Consider the following 18,414-nt stretch of genomic DNA (forward strand, 5'->3'; position numbering starts at 1 on the left):
ATGAGTCTCTCAAACCTCATTTAATATTTTTACACGTGAGTTGAACAGCAAATCTTGAAAATGCCTATTTTGTTTTTTCATTGGTTTTTGCCAGCATGTTGCTATAAGACTAACCTGGTTTTTCTTTGCACCTAATTGGTAATCAGGCAGAGAGAGTTTTAAATGCAGAGGAAAGGAAGTGGACACACTGGAAATGATGGCAGCTTCCCAGAACAGCATCTCCCACATCCCAGAAGTAGCCCTCACTGTTCTTGGCTCTGCTGTCTTGTCTGACCCTTCCTTCTGTCTGCACGATCAGAGGCCTTAATCTCCGCAAGGCTTAGAGCACTGGAATGGGATACATTTCCTAGTAGGAAATGATTTTTGTCCTATAAAACTTTTCACATAAATATATTTTGATCGAGTTCCATCCTACCAGATGCCATATTTTTAATAACCTCCTTTAACACATAACACTAACGCTTTGGTCAAATAGTATACTGTGGTTTGCATGAATCAGGCTTGCCACACAAATTTCTGATTTGGGTAAAGTGCATTGTGTTTTATTTCAAAAACTCATTGAATCATAAAGCTGCAAAGACCATTAAATTTTAAATAACCTAATTTATACATAGTATGGATAGGGAAACATATCCAGAGAAGGGACTCCTCTATAATTACATAACAGGTTAGAGGCAGGCAGGAACTGAAAGCCAGACCTCCTGGTTCCCAGGCCAGTACTCTCACCAGTCTGTTCTGCTACATCCCTGAAAGCTGAGCATTGCTCCAGGTGACCTTGAGCCTTGCTAACCTCAGGGGCCCTTGTCGCAAATGCCCCGGCCTATACCTGTGATTGGTCGTAGCAAAGCCCATTTCTTTCTGTGTTCTAAAGTTGGCCTTGTACTTGAGTGAATGTCAGAAAATATTTTCATCTCCAAGGAACAGCAGCTCATCAGAAGTGAAAAACAGTTCCATAAAGACATTAAACATGCCCATCCATTTCTTACTGCTTTGTATACAGACTAGCCCTTATCACTTTGTAGGGGGCAGAAGAGGCAAAGCCTTGACCCTCCCCACTGACATGTACTGTGAAGGACTGAATCAGGTGGCAAAGGCTCTAAGTGGGCTAGAAATTCAGAAAGGATAGAACTTAGCCCTGCAGTAATTAAGGAGTGTTTCCTGAATTTTAGACTGGGACTTGAAAGATTAGCAGGCTTAAGAAAACGTAGGGAAAACATTTATTCCCAGACAAGAGAATGGCAGGAGCAGAAACATGGGGAGGGGAAAGAGGGTAAAGGATGTAACCGTTGCTGTGTCCTCCTGACACTTTACACATCTTTTCTCATTTAACCCTCTCAGCAACTCTGAGGTAGCACTGATCTGCTGACTGTATAGCTGAGAAAAGTAAGGCTCAGAAAGGTAAAGTGACTGGCCCAAGTTAACCAGCAAACAGGTAGAATAGCTGAGATTTACACCCAGGCCGGCAGCTCCAGCGCCCATCCTCTTGATGTTACAGCACACTGGAAGTAGCGGGAAATGAACAAGTTCAGGAATTTTGTAGTGTAGATGGACTATGTGGATGAATATAGTAGGGAAATGAAGTAGTAGTAAACAGAATGGATTCTAATGGGTCTTCAAAGCCAGGCTGAGGAAGTTGGATTAAATGTGATAGGAAACAGGGAGCCATTCAAAATTCCAGAGGATTTACCTAAAAACACAGTTGAAAGACCGCAGAAGTCATCTAGTCAAACAAGGAAGGCGGTGTTTTAGGGAACTTAATCTGTCATGATTATAGGATGGGCGGGTTGAAGGGAGCAAGGACTGGAGGCAAAGGCCAGTCGGTGGCTGTTTTCCTGGTTTCCCTGTCTGCAGTGGTGAACTGCACTGGGAGCTGGTGTGGGAAGTAGCTAGGCAGATACAGAGAAAACTCAAAAGGAAAACTAACTGAACATTGATGTGTTAGGTCTGCTGTCTTTGATCTACATCAGTACCACCTTGGTGGCAGCAAGGAAGACAGGGAGAGCAGAAGCTTCAGGATCTGGGTTTGAATCTTGATTCCAAAATTGACTGATTGTGTACCTTACAAAAAGTTACGTAGTCCCTCTAAATCCGTTTACATCTGTAAAATGGGAAAATAATTTCTACCTATTTCCATCTCTTAAGGTCGTTAAGAGGAATAAATACATTGAATGTACAATACCTGGTTCATGTACAGTGAACCAGGTACTCAAAAAATACTAGTACCTCTTTTCTCTTGTAGAACATTGGCTAAAAGGACTTTCATCTCCCTTTCAAGAGTAACAAATTAAAAGATCACAGGAAAGCAAGGACCAGCAGTGGGGGAAAAAAGCAGAGATTTTTGAAAAATCTGAAGTTGGCATCCATCTCAATGATTTTCTGATTCAGAATTTAATGTAATTCAAAGTTCCTTGTTTTTCTCCTACCTCAGGAAGCTTGTGTGGGTGGCTTCAAGTGTCATCAAGGGAAGTGATGCAGGGTCCAGCAGGGAGCAGCGGGGAACTTGTCCCCAGCATGCCCAATCTGGCACACAGACTGCCCACCTGCAGTTCGAACTGCGGAGAAAAGGCCACACTTGACCTTGGTGTCCATGTTGCCTAGCCAGCAGCCAGGTAGTACATCTCACTCCAGGGCTGCTTATCTTTCCTGAGCGGATGAACAGATTTGCAGTACTGAAGTTTACAGCACAGAGAGGCCAGGTGGATCTAGTTATCTGATTGCCTGCAGCAGTCTGACTGATCTTTTGAGCAAAAGGAGGTGAAGTCAGACGTGCAGGTAGATTGTTGACTTACATTCATGGGTGGGCTGCGTTGCTATTTTTTTTCTTCTTGATGGTTGGAAAATTTCAGTAATTGGTAAAGGAAGAAGTTTTGCTGGCTGACCTGACTGCCTAACTATGTGTATTCACCTTCCTTCCCAAGCCAAGCTCCAGTAGTAGAAACATCTTTAATTGTTTTTTGAACAATTGGTCTTGCTGGTCTGCCATTAGTTGGGTATGCATCCAGTCTCTTAGACCAGGGACCTCTCCAGAGATGTCTCTGACCATGTGACATTAGCAACCTGCAGGCTTTCTGAAAACAAGGACCTTTGGCAGGTCCTTCTCGTGCCCCTTAGAAAGTTTAGCTCATTAGCAGCTGCCGCCCTCTGTCCCCACAGAGGCCATTTCCTCCCTTCACAGACTCAGCAGAAGCACGACGTAAATGGCAATGTCAAAGCGAACACTGTTTTTTTAATGATTAATGTTAGTAAATGACTTGTGAGATCAAAATTTTAAACTCCTTTTTTTTTTAGATTTACTAAAGATGCAGAAAGTAGAACAAATTAAAATCTTGTAGCTTATTGCTGGAACATTCTGGGTCTTATTGGCTCTGCACTGAAACTCATAGGGAGCATAAGATTGTGTTTTGTTCTTTGTGCCGTCGGAATCAAACTGGGTACCTTGTGGTCGTGTTTAAAATCCTAGGTGTTTTGAGCCAGAAGGAACTTTGAGATGAAATCCAGCTCCATCACTTCATAGGTAGGGAAATGAAGCTCAGAGGTGAGAAAGGACTGGCACAGCCCTACTCCAATTGGCAGGGCAGCTGCTGTCCTTACTTGAGCTGGCAGAGGTTTTCACACTTAGCCATACATTGGAATTATTTAGGCCACACCCAGCCCAAATAAATCAGAATCTCTAGGAGTGGGGCCCAGGAACTGGTGATTTTTTTTTTCTTTTCTTTTTTTCTTTTTCTTTTTTTTTTTTTTTGAGACGGAGTCTCGCTCTGTCTCCCAGGCTGGAGTGCAGTGGCACGATCTCGGCTCACTGCAACCTCTTCCTCCCGGGTTCAAGCGATTCTCTTGCCTCAGCCTCCCAAGCAGCTGATACTACAGGTGCATGCCACCACGCCTGGCTAATTTTTTTGTATTTTTAGTAGAGACGGAGTTTTACCATGTTAGCCAGGATGGTCCCAATCTCCTGATCTCGTGATCCGCCCACCTTGGCCTCCCAAAGTTCTGGGATTACAGGCGTGAGCCACCATGCCCAGCTGTCACTGGTGATTTTTACAGCTCCCTAGGTGACCCCTGTGTGCAGCCAAGGTTGAGAACCACCATACTAGGAAGGTATATGTCCCAGAATGTTCACATTAAAGGAAGATGGGTCTTTCCGTAGTGCAACACAGAAAGAAGTTAAGCATGTGTGTCCTGAGATTTGGTCAGGCTCTGAGCAGCCTTGTGATAAACTAAGTATAGTGTAGAATCTCAACTCTGCCACTTACTAGTTGAATGATGTTCAGCAAGTCACCTCACCTGTCTGAACCGGTGTTTCCATCTGAAAGGCAAGTGGTGTTATAATGCCTTCTATCCACAATTGCCATGAAGATTTGAGATAGCAAATATAAAGCACTAGAATAAGGCCTGGCACACTACACGTATTCAGTAGATGATAGCTATTATGATTACCCTTAAAGAGAGTTACTTTCATATTTATGACATGAATCTCTTACAGTTGTGCAGCAATGCTTTTTAAAGGGCAAGAGAAGCCTCCCACTGCCCTCCTGTCGGACTAAACAGGTGCTGGTGTTCTTATTCCTCTCAGGTCCATCTGGGAAGCGGGATTTGGGTTGATGAGGAGAAATGGCACCAGCTACAAGTAACCCAAGGAGATTCCAAGTACACGAAGAACTTGGCAGTTATGATTTGGGGAACAGATGTTCTGAAAAACAGAAGCGTCACAGGAGTCGCCACAAAAAAAAAGAAAGATGCAGTCCCTAAACCACCCCTCTCGCCTCACAAACTAAGCATCGTCAGAGGTAGGTCACTGAGTGGAAACACAATGGCTGGGATTCTGTCTTTTACTCTGTCGAGAATGTGTTAGGCACAATTCAATTCAATGATGACTTATGAAGCCTCTGCATAAGTCAGCCCAGACCCTGGGCTGAGCCCGGGGACACCAAGCGGGTAACCCAGGTGCCCCAGAAGAGCTCACATTTACCAGGGCAGATGAGCTGTGGACACAAGGATGATTATATTCCACAAGGAATTAGCATGAGAAAGGGACAGATGGCATGCTGAGGGAGTTCTCAGGAGGGGAGGATACCCTTAGCTGGAAAATCAGGGAAGAATTCCTGGGGACGGGGGTCACTGAACTGGGCCTTGAAGGATACGGCAGACTAGGAGACACAGATGTGTATGGTGAGGTATTGCTCTTCTGGAGGCAGAAGCATCTTGAACAAAGGCATGGAGGTGGGAAAGGAATACTGCTGTGTACCCAGAGCAGGAAAGGTCAAGGCTAGGGGACGCAGTTCTTGGTGGTTCTAGCATTGTGCCTGGAGCAGTTAGTGAGATGAAGACCAGATGGTAGTCACTAGATTCAGCTTCCTTTCTGGTATTTGGGAGAGGATGGAGGGCAGGCAAAGAGACAGGGAGTCATTTGTCTCCCTAAAGATAGGGCTGTATCCTGGACTCTGGAATTTTCTCTTCCTCCCTCCCTCCTTTCCGTTTTCCTTCTTCCCTCCTTCTTTCCTTTCTTCCCTCCTTCCTTCCTCCTTCCTTCCTTCCTTTCTTCCCTCCTTTCTTCCTCCTTCCTTCCTTCCTTTCTTCCCTCCTTCCTTCCTCCTTCCTCCTTTTTCCTTCCTTCCTTTCCTCCTTCCTCTACTTTCTCTCCTTCCTCCTCTCTTCTTTCTCCTCTCTCTTTTTTCTTTCCTCCCTCTCTCCCACCCTCTCTCCATCCATCCATTCTTTTTTTTTTTTTTTTTTTTTTTTTGAGACAGAGTCTCGCTCTATCGCCCGGGCTGGAGTGCAGTGGCGCAATCTCGGCTCACTGCAAGCTCCGCCTCCCGGGTTCACGCCATTCTCCTGCCTCAGCCTCCGAGTAGCTGGGACTACAGGCGCCCGCCACCGCGCCCGGCTAATTTTTTGTATTTTTTTAGTAGAGACGGGGTTTCACCGTGGTCTCGATCTCCTGACCTCGTGATCCGCCCGCCTCGGCCTCCCAAAGTGCTGGGATTACAAGCGTGAGCCACCGCGCCCGGCCCATCCATCCATTCTTTGCCAGGCCCTCTATGGGTATTGAGGACACAAAGAGGGGTAAGACACAGCCTCCATCTGCAAGGAGTTCATAGTCTCACAGGGAAGATAAACACAAAAACAACTAGTTACTCTACAGAAAACACAAACTATAGAGACAGACAATGGTGTAGAGGGAGCAAAGAGAATAAAGTAGTTGCTAATTATTTTAGGCACTTACTGTGTTTCGGGATTTGGGGGTTTTTGTTAAATGGTTCTATTTTAAAAAACACTTTAATATATGTTAACTCATTTTCCTCATAACAACCCTACTGTTGGCTACTATTATAATTCCTATTTTACAGACAAGGAAACTGAGACACAGAAATGTTAAGTAACTTGACCAGGTTATACAGCTAGTGGGAGGAGAGCCAGGAACCCGAGCCAGCAGGCTGTCTTCAGAATCTGTGCTCCTAACCACTGACTAGTGTCCAGGTCTGCCATATCTTCATAAAGAAAGTAAGACTCAGTCACTCAACACATATGTTTTCAGCAGACTGTGGGGGCAGACAACAAATATGTCCAGGAACAAGCTCGATAATTTCAGGTACTGTGAGCTTGCTCATATGATGTGGTAGGACAGAGAGGGCTGCATTCACTGGGGTAGTTGGAGAAGGTCTGTTTGAGGAGGTGACATTTGAGCTGCAATCTGGATGTGGAAGAAGCATCTTTATAATGGTCTGAGGGGTGGCAAATTAGGCAGAATAAGCAGCAGGTATGAAGGCTGACATGCTCCGGGTGTGAAGAAGCCCCAGGTGGCTGGGATGTAGAAGGAAGAGTGAGGTCAGGGAGGTGGGCAAGAGCCCGTCTTGTAGGGCTGGGAAGGCCACAGTAAGCAGCTTGGATTTGCTGGAATCGAAGGGCAATGGAGGTCTTCCAATCATGGAGCGACCACATGCGAGATGAGTTACAAAGCTGAGACAGTGCTCTTGGCGAGAGATGCTGCTGCCATAGACTAAGGGCACAGCAGTGGAAGTGGAGAAATATGCCCAAGTGTAGGGTGTATTTTGGAGTTCAAGGTGGCAGGGCATAGAGTAAGCAACCAGCCTGAGGTCAAAGCTATAAGGTTTCAGAGCCTAGATTCAAACACACACCCGCCGACTCTGGTCTGGGGCTTGTTCTGCTATAACATAGCTGCCTCCCTTGCCTGGCTGACTCCGGACTAATTGATTTAGGCAGCTGCTTATTTTTGGATAATCAGAGGTAACCTTCCATCTGGCTGCTGTCTGAAATGGTAAAGCCTGATTTGAGAGGTCACCCTGAGAAAAAGGCCATCCTGGGGATGCAGCCCTGCCCTGCCCTGCCCTGCCTGGTAGGTGACCGACCTCTAATTCCGCTGTGTTTATCGGAACGTGACACAGGAGGTCCTGGGTGCCTTCAGATAGCTGTCTACTCCTGCCATTATCACATGGTATAAAATCATCTGCTGTGTGTCTCCCTCAGGGATCTGGGGACTGTATCTGATTCATCTCTGTGGCCTCATTGCCAAATGTAGTGTCTGGCACATAGTAGGCACTCAGTAAACGAAGGTTGAACAGAAGAAACACTGAGACCCACAAGCTGATCCCCTGACCAAATCTGGTGTGATTTCTTGTAAATCACTTTCTCTCCATGTTTCAGATTTCTTAGCCGAAAACTAAGCTGAAACCATCTTACCTCTTAAGATAGTCAAAGCTGCCTAGGATTGTAGCAGTGCAGCAGTGTAGAAGAATACACCTCAGCCATGTATGTGGCTTGGGCCATTACACACTCCTTAGCTTCAACCCCAGCTGGGACTCAGCATCATCTGCCAAGTTGTCTGAGTTTCCCTCCCTGATCTACTACCTCATTTTCCAAGCCGTTTTTTAATTTTTTTACTTTTTCCAAATATGATAGTTCACATGTATTAAAGAGATAGGCCTTGTCTCTTCTTTCACAGAGGAAAGTAAAGGAATTTCCAGTTTGGAAGCATCACACCTACAGACTTAACTATGTCTTCCATTTTCCTGCCTCCTGTCCCAAAAGAGTTCCTTATTTGGGGCTGGTGATTCTCTCCATCTGGGCTCTGGATTTCAATCCGCCTGCCTTCCTAAGTACCTTGTTCCTTCAGTTATGCTCCTGCTCTACTGGTTCCTCCCCAGCATCGTGTAAATATATTTGATCACTCATTTCTTACAAAAGCAAAGAAACCCTCCTTAAAGGGCACTGTCACCCAGCTGCTATCATATCTCCCTTCTTTCACATCCAGGCTCCTGGAAAGACGAGCTACACCCACTGTGTGTGTCCCCTGGTAATGCCCTTGCCATTTGCCTTCCCCTCCCAGCCTTCTGCTTGTGTTTTCACCAAGGTCCCCAGTGACATCCTCGTCACTAAATCCTTGTGTGTTTCTCACACTCTCCCTGGCACTGTTTGACACAATCATTCCTCCTTCACTGAGAAACCTGTTCTGCACGCTGGGGATTTCTTCCCATCTCTCTGGTTTCACAGTCTCCTTGATGGGCCCTCTCCTCTGTGTCCAGCCATCTTCTCTCTAATCCTACAAAGCATTCCTCAGCTTCTCTCCTCACTTCCTATTGTTCCCATTGCCTTCAGTGTGCCCTTGGCTCTGGGTTGAAATCTGTACTCCTCACCTGTTACAGATGATCTGCCTTTGGGCCTAGTGATCTGCCTTTGGGATGCCTCTGACCTCATCTTATACCACACTTCCCATTTGCCACCATGCTGTAGCCCTGGAGGCCTTCCTCCAGGTCCTTTCTGTTGCTACTCCCTTGCTCCTGATCTGCTGCCCTCCCTCCCTGTCACTGAGAGAGGCCTCCCCAGCCACTCAGTCTAAACTAGCCTCTCCATTGCTGTCTATCACATCACCCTACTTCAAGTCTCTGCATAGCATTTCCTATTTACTTTTTTTACTTGATAATTTTCTTTCTTCTCCCACTTCCATTAGAATTAAACTTTATGAGCATCTTGTTCAGGGCTAGCCTATAGTAAGTACTCAATAAATATTTGTTGATTCAATGAATGATGATTCCAAAATCTGTATTTGACTCAATTCACACTTCTGATTTCTTGATCTATGTATCAAAGTGCCCACTGGTTATCTCTTCACGGATGTCCACATGACATTGGCAAAACTGCACTGCTCACTTCTCTGTCTTTCCTCCTCTCCTTCTCTGTGAAGCCTTCGCCTCTTCTGTGTTCCCTGTCTTGGTGAATAGTACCACCAGCCAGGCACCCAGGCCTCATCCTTGACTCCTCCACATCCCTCACTACCCATCTGTTTGGCCCCAAATCTCTCTTAAACCACTGCTGATCCACTCCCCCATTTTCTAAGCCATTTTAAAGTTTCTCTACTTTTTCCAAATATGGAGAGAACCATCTGCATCTCCCCATAGCTACTGCCCTTCTCATAGCCCACACTTATTTCTCCCCTCCATTACTCTGGTAGCTTCCAGACTCCTCTCTCCATTATGTAACCAGAGCAATCTTCAGAAAGCAGATGTCCCTTGACCACCACCCAGTCACAGCCTGTTCAGAATGTTCATTACTGAAGGGTAAGCTTCTAAACATGCCATAGAAGCACCTTTGTAATCTGGTTTCTGGCTGTATCTCCTGTGTTATTTTTCAGCAGTATTCCCCTTGAACTTTAAGTTATTACCATGGTGAACTGCTGTATTGCCTGAACAAGCCTTGTTCCCTGTCACCTTGGGGAATTTGCAGATACTTTTCCGGATGCCTGGAACACAGGTCCCACTACCTACCTTCCATCTGTGCTGCTTTGCCTGGCTAACTGCTGCTTACCACCCAGATCTGCTTAGGTGAGCCTTCCTTCAGGAAATCATCTCTGACCTTTTAGGGTGGGTGGATGCTTCTGTCATTCATCTTAGAGCACCCAGTGCCTACCTCATTTCTCTTCTTACTGTATCTTTGCCTCCTCGGAGCCTTGTCTAACCCTTATTGCCTAGTCTAACCCTTATTGCCTATAAATGCTTGCCTTGTATGTGAATGAGAAGGAAATTCACTTGTCCAAGGCCGTACATCTGATTAGAGACAGCCAAGCTGAACTGGGCTTTCAGGCTACCTGCTGTCACCAGAGGTTTCTTGTATTACTGAAATGTAATGTTGATTTTTTTTTTTTTTTTTACTAAAGACAGGCGGGTTTGACGTCTGTCTCCTATCCCACAATATAGCCACTGTTTTTGGCCTAATTATTTGAGCTATTCCAGATTGCATTTGGCTGGTTCTTCCCATGCAAGCTGTCTGCTGGATTGAGATTGTTTGTATTTATTTTGTCTGATTTTATTACATGTAGTCACATTTGCCGTATAAAAAAATAGAAAAGCCTTTATGCTCACAGAGTTGGTGAGGATTTCTTCTTCTCTTTGATTTTAAAATATTTCCTTACCCGATAGCAGAGGGATGGGGCAAACATTGACGCTGCTTTGGAAAGATAAAAGCAGGAGAGCTGAAGCAGAGTCTTGCTCTAAAGACAAGCTCCAGAATGACAGTTAAACCTATTAAGGTCAAATGACCTTTTGTGGAGTGTCTGAGTTTTCTAAATGAGCCTCAGCATTGCGTTCTGGCTAATTTTTATAACTTTTTTAATAGGACACATTAGCACTGTTATAAACCTTGTTAATTAAGCAATAATCTCAAATGCTGCCTCGCAGAGGGAGACATTCCCGGCAACTGCAGGTGATTAATATCTACAGTCTAACGAAAGCGTTTTAATCAACCTGAGAAGCTTTTCGTTCAGTGTTGTTACCCACAGGAAATGAGAATGATTGAAATTCTATGGGGGCTTCTCTGAAAACCTTCCTCCATTTGCACCTTTCTCCTTCTACCTCTTCCCTGACTAATACTAGGGGCTCCAAGGGCCACCACACCCACTCTCCTGCCTTCTCCTTCTGTCTCCTTTGCCACTTTACCTGCCATTATTACCTTGCAGTCAATTAGAGACTTCGAGCTGGGGGAATCTTCTTAGATTCTCTGGTTTGACGTGCTACTTTTATAGATAGTGAAACTGAGACCCAGAGAAGTCCCGCCTAGAGGTTGCACAGCATCTAGGGTTGGAATCAGATATACGAATATCTCAACTTCTAAGCAGCTCTCATCACAGTTTGTCTCCCTCATTTGGTTCAGGTTCCTACAAAGTCACTATGGGTGTTTGTTTTCTCCTGGCCTGGGGTAGAGAGGGAATGCCTGAGTGTCCCAGTCTGTTGGGGGGAAACAATGTGGTTACGGTTTTATTAGATTGTGATTCGTGCTTTGACAGAGAGAAAAACCGAGACAGGTGTGGGAGCACGGAGTTCTAGGTAGAGTGGGGTCTCCTAACTCAATCTGATACTAGGTTTCAAGAAGGCTGAATCTGGAAGAATGAGTAGAGCTTAGGCAGGTGAAGGGGGAGGACTTAAGCAGAGAGGAGCAAAGTCACTGACAGGTGGAATAGGTTGGAAAGGAAGATGAATATAGCTGAGGTGGGACGGGAGAGACAGGGCCTCCTACCTTCTTGTCTCTCAGTCCTTATGGAAAGGCCAAGAAAAGATGAAGTGAGGATTAGTCAGGCTTGGGAATAGTCAGGAAGTGACTGGTAGAGGTCAATTAAGAGCTTTTAAAGGCTTCTTTTGGCAAAACCCTTCTCGGTGGAAAGAAAAGTGTGCCTCAGAGAAAGAACGCTTATAGCAGGTGCACCTGCAGCACGGATGGCAACAGGAGGCCGACTGGCTGGCTCTGTGCCCAGGGAAGGGCTCAGCGTATGGGCAGGTAGCAGTGGATTCTGCCCTATACCTACTCCCTTTCTCCAGGCCTCGGGCTTCTCATATGTTAGTGGAAAGGTTAGCACAAGTTAGTCTTCCCAATCCCCTCTAGTGTTGGCATTCTGCATCTCTGAGACAATTCCCTGTTCTGAGCTGGTTTGGTAATGACGAGATTTTGCTTGTTCTCCATAGCAATTCCTCAAGGTTGGATTGTCATTCCTGTTTAGTTGAGAAAACTCAGGCTCAAAGAGTCCCCAAGGGTTTTGCCCATTATTACACATTCCCATGGTACATTCACCACCCACACCCTAGTCCCATTCTGTCCAGAATATTTGTGTTCCCTTAGGTATCTCTGGAAAAGCATTTATTCAGTCATTTAACATATATTTACTTAAGCTTGCCACTGTGCCAAACACTGTGTTAGACCCTAGGAATTAATAGTTGTAAATACATAAAATACTCAGAACAACCCCATACAGGTGTAGTATTCCTTACAGCTTGAAAAAGGCAACATGTTTATCCCACATGCCTCATGGCAGCATTAAAAACAAAATGCTCTATAGTTTGTTATCCTTATTTAGGAGGTGAGGAATCTAGGGCAGTGAGTTGCACCAGGTCCCCAGGCTAGGCAGTCAATTGAAGTCAGGCTTCAGCCAGACCTTATCTGGAGCTGGCTTTTTGCTTTATTACAGCAAATGGTGGACTCAATAAGAGAGTGGCCGTACTGAGCCTCATTAGTAATCACAGCAGTGAGACACTACTTCACACCCACCAGGTTGTCAGAACCTTAATAATGTGACAATGTCAAGTACTATTGAAATGGGGCAACCAGTACTACTTGCATACGCTGTTGCTAGGAGTGCCAGTCAGCACAACCACTTTGGCAAACAATTTACCAGGCATCGCCTAATAAAGTTGAATATGCACACATCTTAACATTCAGCAAGTCCACGCCTGGGCTGATACTGGAGAATTTCTTGCATGTCTTCCCCAGAAGCATGTGCCAGAGTGTTTTTAATTGCAAAACCAAGTATCCATTGACAATAAAATGGATAAACAAATTGTGATAGAGCCATACAATAGAACACTACTCATCAGTGAAAATGAATGACCTACAAATGTATTTTTCTTTTTTTTTTTTTTTTTTTTTTTTGAGACGGAGTCTCGCTCTGTCGCCCAGGCTGGAGTGCAGTGGCGCAATCTCGGCTCACTGCAAGCTCCGCCTCCCGGGTTCACGCCATTCTCCTGCCTCAGCCTCTCCGAGTAGCTGGGACTACAGGTGCCCGCCACAACACCCGGCTAATTTTTTTGTATTTTTTTAGTAGAGACGGGGTTTCACCGTGGTCTCGATCTCCTGACCTCATGATCCGCCCGCCTCGGCCTCCCAAAGTGCTGGGATTACAAGCATGAGCCACCGCGCCCGGCCACAAATGTATTTTTCATGAGAAAATCTCAAAACTATAAGATTTGAGTAAAAAAAAAAAAAAGCAAGTCAGGATGATATATAGAGTGGGCACATTTATAAAAAGATTGAAAATGGAAAATAAACTCTATTTTATTTAAGGATACATACATGTGTTAACACTAAAAGAAAAAAAAGCAAAAGTTCAGGAGAATGGTTATCTCTGGTGGAGAGGAAAGAATTAGGGAGGGGCCTCCAGGTTCCAGGAGGAACCAATAGTATCCTGCTCCACGGAGTGGTGGACACGTGGGCACTTTATCATTACTTTTAAAGTGTACATTTACAGTGTGTATCTCCTCTTTTCTAAGTACATTCTATGATGCAAATTTTAAAATATAGCTATGCCAGATACATGAACTGGTATTTGGGAAGTATGTTGAGAGGCGCATTTTCTTTTACCCTCCTTAAAAGATTTTTACTCGAATTCACCATTAATCCTTGGCCTTGTTTCTTCTCCCCATCTAGAGTGTTTGTATGACAGAATAGCACAAGAAACTGTGGATGAAACTGAAATTGCACAGAGACTCTCCAAAGTCAACAAGTACATCTGTGAAAAAATCATGGATATCAATAAATCCTGTAAAAATGAAGAACGAAGGGAAGCAAAATACAATTTGCAATAAACTTTGGATTTTTCATAAAGCTTTCGTGTTTTCCTTGTGTGGCATGTGATTTGCGAGCGATGGTGCCGTCCAAATCAGACCCCACCATGCGTGGTGGTGTGTGGGCAGGGATCCATCGGGTTCTGGGGTCAGCGGCTTGTTCTGAGTGTGGACACTCCAAAGAAGACAGGTGGCTTTGCTGAGACTCAGGAGCAGCCTGGCACTGGTGTCCTTCTGGGAATGGGGAAAACACTCTTCTTGGAGGGGGATAAGGTTGCCTGAGTTGCCTGTCACTTGACTGGATTTGAATGGATATTTTTACCATCCAAGGACTTCTTTGTGGCTCTATTTTGTTCTATAATAAATTTTCATGAATTCTTTGATGTAGATAGTCTTTATCCTCATTTCTTTAGTATATTACGTATACGGTGGGGGTGACCAGAGTGTTGTGCCACCTGGCATGCCCTTCCTTTCAGGGGAGGAATATTCCGGCTGAAGGACAGAAAATTCCTAAGAGATGTGGTTGCTTTCTGCAGATCTGAAGGCTGTCTCAAAAGCAGGTATCTTTCTCTGACTTCAAAGGCCAGATCTTGGACCAGTCACCTTTCTCACTCAAGGTGATCTGAAATTCAGCTTCCCTGATAATTTGAATCAATCTTTTTGTAAAGGGGTGAAGACGACGGGGTGATAATGTTAGATGAGTATAGGATTACATTCAGGAACTAGGGGCAATGTTACCTGGTATCGGTTCTTTCATCCTATCTTGTATCTCAAATGTTCTTTCAAGTTACATAATTTTTATCTCATTCTTTATTCAGTTACTGAGTCTCTAAGGTGCCTGGCACACATTCTGGCAAACCACATTAGAACTTCCTGTTGGTTTGCACTTTGCTTTCTGTAATGCCTGTGAAGTATGCATGGCATATTAGAAAGGGCAAGGGCTTTGGGCCGATGCGTCTGGATTCCAAGCCTGGCTCCCCTGCCTGCTTTGGGCTTAACCTGTCCTCTCTGAGTTTCCATTTTCTATTTCACAAAAGGGAGATAATACCTACCTTTTAGAGGTGCTGCAAGGATTAGAGATAGCAGAAGTGTTCAATAAATGCTGGCGACTGTTATTCATTTCTGATTATTGGCTGTTATCGTTGGTTAGAAAAGTGGCCTCTGGTTTCTCTAATGGTTCATCCATTAATTGGTAGTCTGTAACCAAAAGCTCAGGGTCCCTGGAGTAAGTAGGAGAGGTGGCTGCCACTTTGAGAACTTTTATTTTAATTGTCTTTCAGTTAATGAAACTTATTCTCAGAGTTCTTATCAGTAATAAGGAGGAAAATAATGCCTACCTCATAGGCCGTGTGGATAACTTAATAATATTAATAATAACAGATAGTTAATATGTGTCAAGACTTTTCTAAGTGTTTAACATAGTATGTTAACTCATTTCACAAGGTAAGCAAAGTTCCTGACACTTAGTAGATAGACGTTCAATAAATATTTGATAAGATGTGTTCATTTAAGGGCGCGGGGAAGCTCAGGCATGAGTTGCGTGGAATGCGTGAGATGCTGGGAAGAAAAACTTTGCATCATTGTTGAGCGCATCCCCTTTTCTCTCTGTGCATAACAAAGACACTAACACCCAGAGGCTCTGCATTTCTCCTCAAAGACTGATAAAATAAGGTACCTGCTTTACAAGCGCTTTTAGGTAAGGGGGAATAGTTGTGGAAATAACTACAATAAAAATGCTGTGATATTTTTGAAAGTGCTTTGTGTAATGTTTGATGCATCTATTCAAGAGAACAGGGCAGTTAAAGATTATGGGATCTGGGTTTAAATCCTGGATTCGCCACTTCCAAGCAGGTCACTTGACCTCTGGGCCTTGTTTCTTCTGGTGTGGAGAGAATGATCCCTAATTCAGGGTTGTTGTGGAGAGTGATCTAGATAATATCGAAAAAAAGGGCTCTATAAACCAAAAAGATCCTTGCAGATGTTCGTTATTATCCATAGCGTAAAAGGCAGAATGAAATCAGAAGTAGATGCAACAAGGAATCATGCGTGTAAGAACCAATTCTGATGTAATCAGGAGGCTCCACACACTAATTAGGCTGAGACGTTTTGGCCTCTGTTGTGTACCTGGTGCCTTGTTATTGTAATATGAGGGTAAGACCATCATTCTTACACCCATAGAAATGATGAAATGGGCTCAAAAAAGGTTAAATAATTTCTTGCTCAAGGTCCTGGAGCTGTCAGCAGTGGACCTGGATCAGAACTCAGGTCTGTGAAAAACCTGCCCTTTTACCTCTTCCCTGAAAGATGAGTGGAAAATTATGGTCTAGGCTGAGAATCTAGTCACATAATCTCAGGATATGTTTAGGGGAAACCCAACCTAAGTCTTAGTCAATGGAAATCAGTCTTCTTAATTCAGGCCATTTGGAGGGACTGGGAATGACAGTACTGCTTATAAACATTCACAGTTTCATTACATTCAAATATATATAAAAACTCAAATTCATTTTGTTTGGTAGAGTGTTTCACAAACTTGCCCAATCTTAAGAATTGGCTGAGGTGCTTAAAATACACATTTCCTGTGCTTTGGCTTGGAGAGCCTGATTCGGTAGATCTGGGACAAGGCTGGGAACGTGTATTTTAACACAGATGTCACTTTTGAAAAATATCAGTTAAAGTCATTAGAAGACCTTCATTAAAATGAAGGAATAAGAGTGTTCCCTATGTTAAAAAAAAAATGGATGAGGAGCCAACAAACTGATGGTCTTTCTAATGTGCCTGAGGATACTTGAAATTGAGAGTAAATTTCTTCTTAAGTAACTGAGACTGCCCTAACACCTGTTTAGAATTCCTCTTCATGGCCACCAAATGCTGTTCAGCTGGACACAATGCAGAAGGTGACTTTCCGTCTAGGCTCAAATGATTTTTCCCTCACTTGTACACTTAAGAGTCTTTTGATTCTTGTGCCAGGCCAGTGAGTTGTGTAGGAGAGGACTGTCAATACTGAATTGGCAGGACCTGAATCAATGAGGTTTGGCCACTGTCTTCAGAAGCCCTGGCAACAAGTTTTCTGATACCAGATGAAACCGAGAGATGGGGCTTGGCTTTATTTCCTTGCTTAGGAAAGTGTATTGGTGACTTTTTCGTGCTTGTATGCTTCCTGTAGGCATTTCTAACTTGTGATTTATTTTGTAATTATAGAGAAAAACTACTTTATAGAAATTACTGCCAAAAATAGGAAATACCCCCCAAACTGCACTGCTGAAAGCACTCTGATGTATCTCACGTAGTCTTTTTTCCAGGGTGAAAATATGTATTTTCCATACCTATGATTATAGCACATAGCCAGGTTTGTATCCTTCCCTTTGCGTTTAACATGTTTCACCATTGCTCCATAAAATTCATAACTATCAGTTCCAACATCCACAAAGTGGACCAACATAAAGCTGCAATTGAGTAAACCACCTGGTCAGCTGCCCAAGACCTAACCCACAGATCAGGGGTTTGTGAAGGGCCTGGCTGCACACTTTTCATCACGCACCGGGGTAAAGTGAGCTAGAGTTAGGAGGCAGATGCATGCGAGTTTAGTTCCCAACTCTAGCACTTACCAACAAATGAGGCAAGTTACTTCGTCTTTCTTAACACAACCTTCTTCATCTGCAAAATGGAGGAAATAAGGTCTAGTTATGGGGGTATTAGGAGTAATGAGAGTGTAATTAATGTGCCCCAGCAAGAGAGGGGCTAAATGGCTGTCAGTGTTAATGTTGGGCTTCCTCTCCTCTCTTCTCTCCCTACACCTGTTCATTCCTCACTGAAGTGTGCTCCTCCTAACCTGCTGACCCCGTACGCAGTGACCTTGGCTTTCATACCCACCTCTGGCTCTCTGGACATCTTCTGCTTATCCCATAGTTCTCCGTACATGGGGGCTTTCCCCCATGCATGCTGACTAGCTCGTTCCTCGGCTTCCAGCTCCCCTCACCTACCTCAGCCCCTACTCACTGCCACCCAAGTGGCCCATTTACACATCCTTGGATTTTTAGACTCTTTATAAATTAAACCCAGATGAAGATTTTTCTGTTTCACAGTGTTTTCTCTTTATATTTTCCGTCGTTTTCTTAGAGTGGTTGTACCTGGGTCAAAAGGAATGACATTTTATCACTCTTGATACATATAATGGGTGTGACCACTTTTTAAATTATTTTGCCCACTTAATAGGTGAAAAATAGCACCTTGTTATATTTTATTTTATTATAGCCAAGACTGCGTATCTCTCCAGAGTTTGGCTACTTTTTTGTAGAAAAGGAAAACTTTAAAACCTATAAGTAGTTTCAGCAGAATCCATTTCATTTTCTGTGTTTAGTTTCCTCATGGACCAATGTGAACTTGGGCATATAATTTTCGCCTATATGTCTGCAAATAGACAAACCAATAGATATTTTCACTTATTTTGAAGAGCTTGATCCCTTTCTGCCAGGCAGCTTCATAGGCTTAATGGAATCTAAGGATCAAAAATGAACTTTGAGGTTTTCCACCTGAATCTCCTCCCCATTGTAAGCAAATGCCATTCCAGACCATGCTT

At 44.0% G+C, this 18,414-nt stretch overlaps 2 protein-coding genes across 11 annotated transcripts in view; both read left to right on the forward strand.

Moving 5' to 3' along the window:
- Nucleotides 1-13,878, forward strand: part of BEND5 (BEN domain containing 5) — a 49,830-nt gene extending 35,952 nt beyond the window's left edge. For all 3 annotated transcript variants that reach the window (XM_055255119.2, XM_055255120.2, XM_055255121.2), the window contains 2 exons: nucleotides 4,574-4,787; nucleotides 13,702-13,878. In XM_055255119.2, the coding sequence (XP_055111094.1) occupies nucleotides 4,574-4,787; nucleotides 13,702-13,859 (372 nt within the window). In that variant the 3' untranslated portion in view covers nucleotides 13,860-13,878. The remainder of the gene's footprint in view (nucleotides 1-4,573; nucleotides 4,788-13,701) is intronic.
- AGBL4 (AGBL carboxypeptidase 4) overlaps nucleotides 1-18,414 on the forward strand; it is a 1,484,537-nt gene that overhangs the window by 1,261,897 nt on the left and 204,226 nt on the right. The window lies entirely within an intron of this gene.

Source organism: Symphalangus syndactylus, chromosome 12 (assembly GCF_028878055.3).
Source record: "Symphalangus syndactylus isolate Jambi chromosome 12, NHGRI_mSymSyn1-v2.1_pri, whole genome shotgun sequence".
Taxonomy (NCBI): domain Eukaryota; kingdom Metazoa; phylum Chordata; class Mammalia; order Primates; family Hylobatidae; genus Symphalangus; species Symphalangus syndactylus.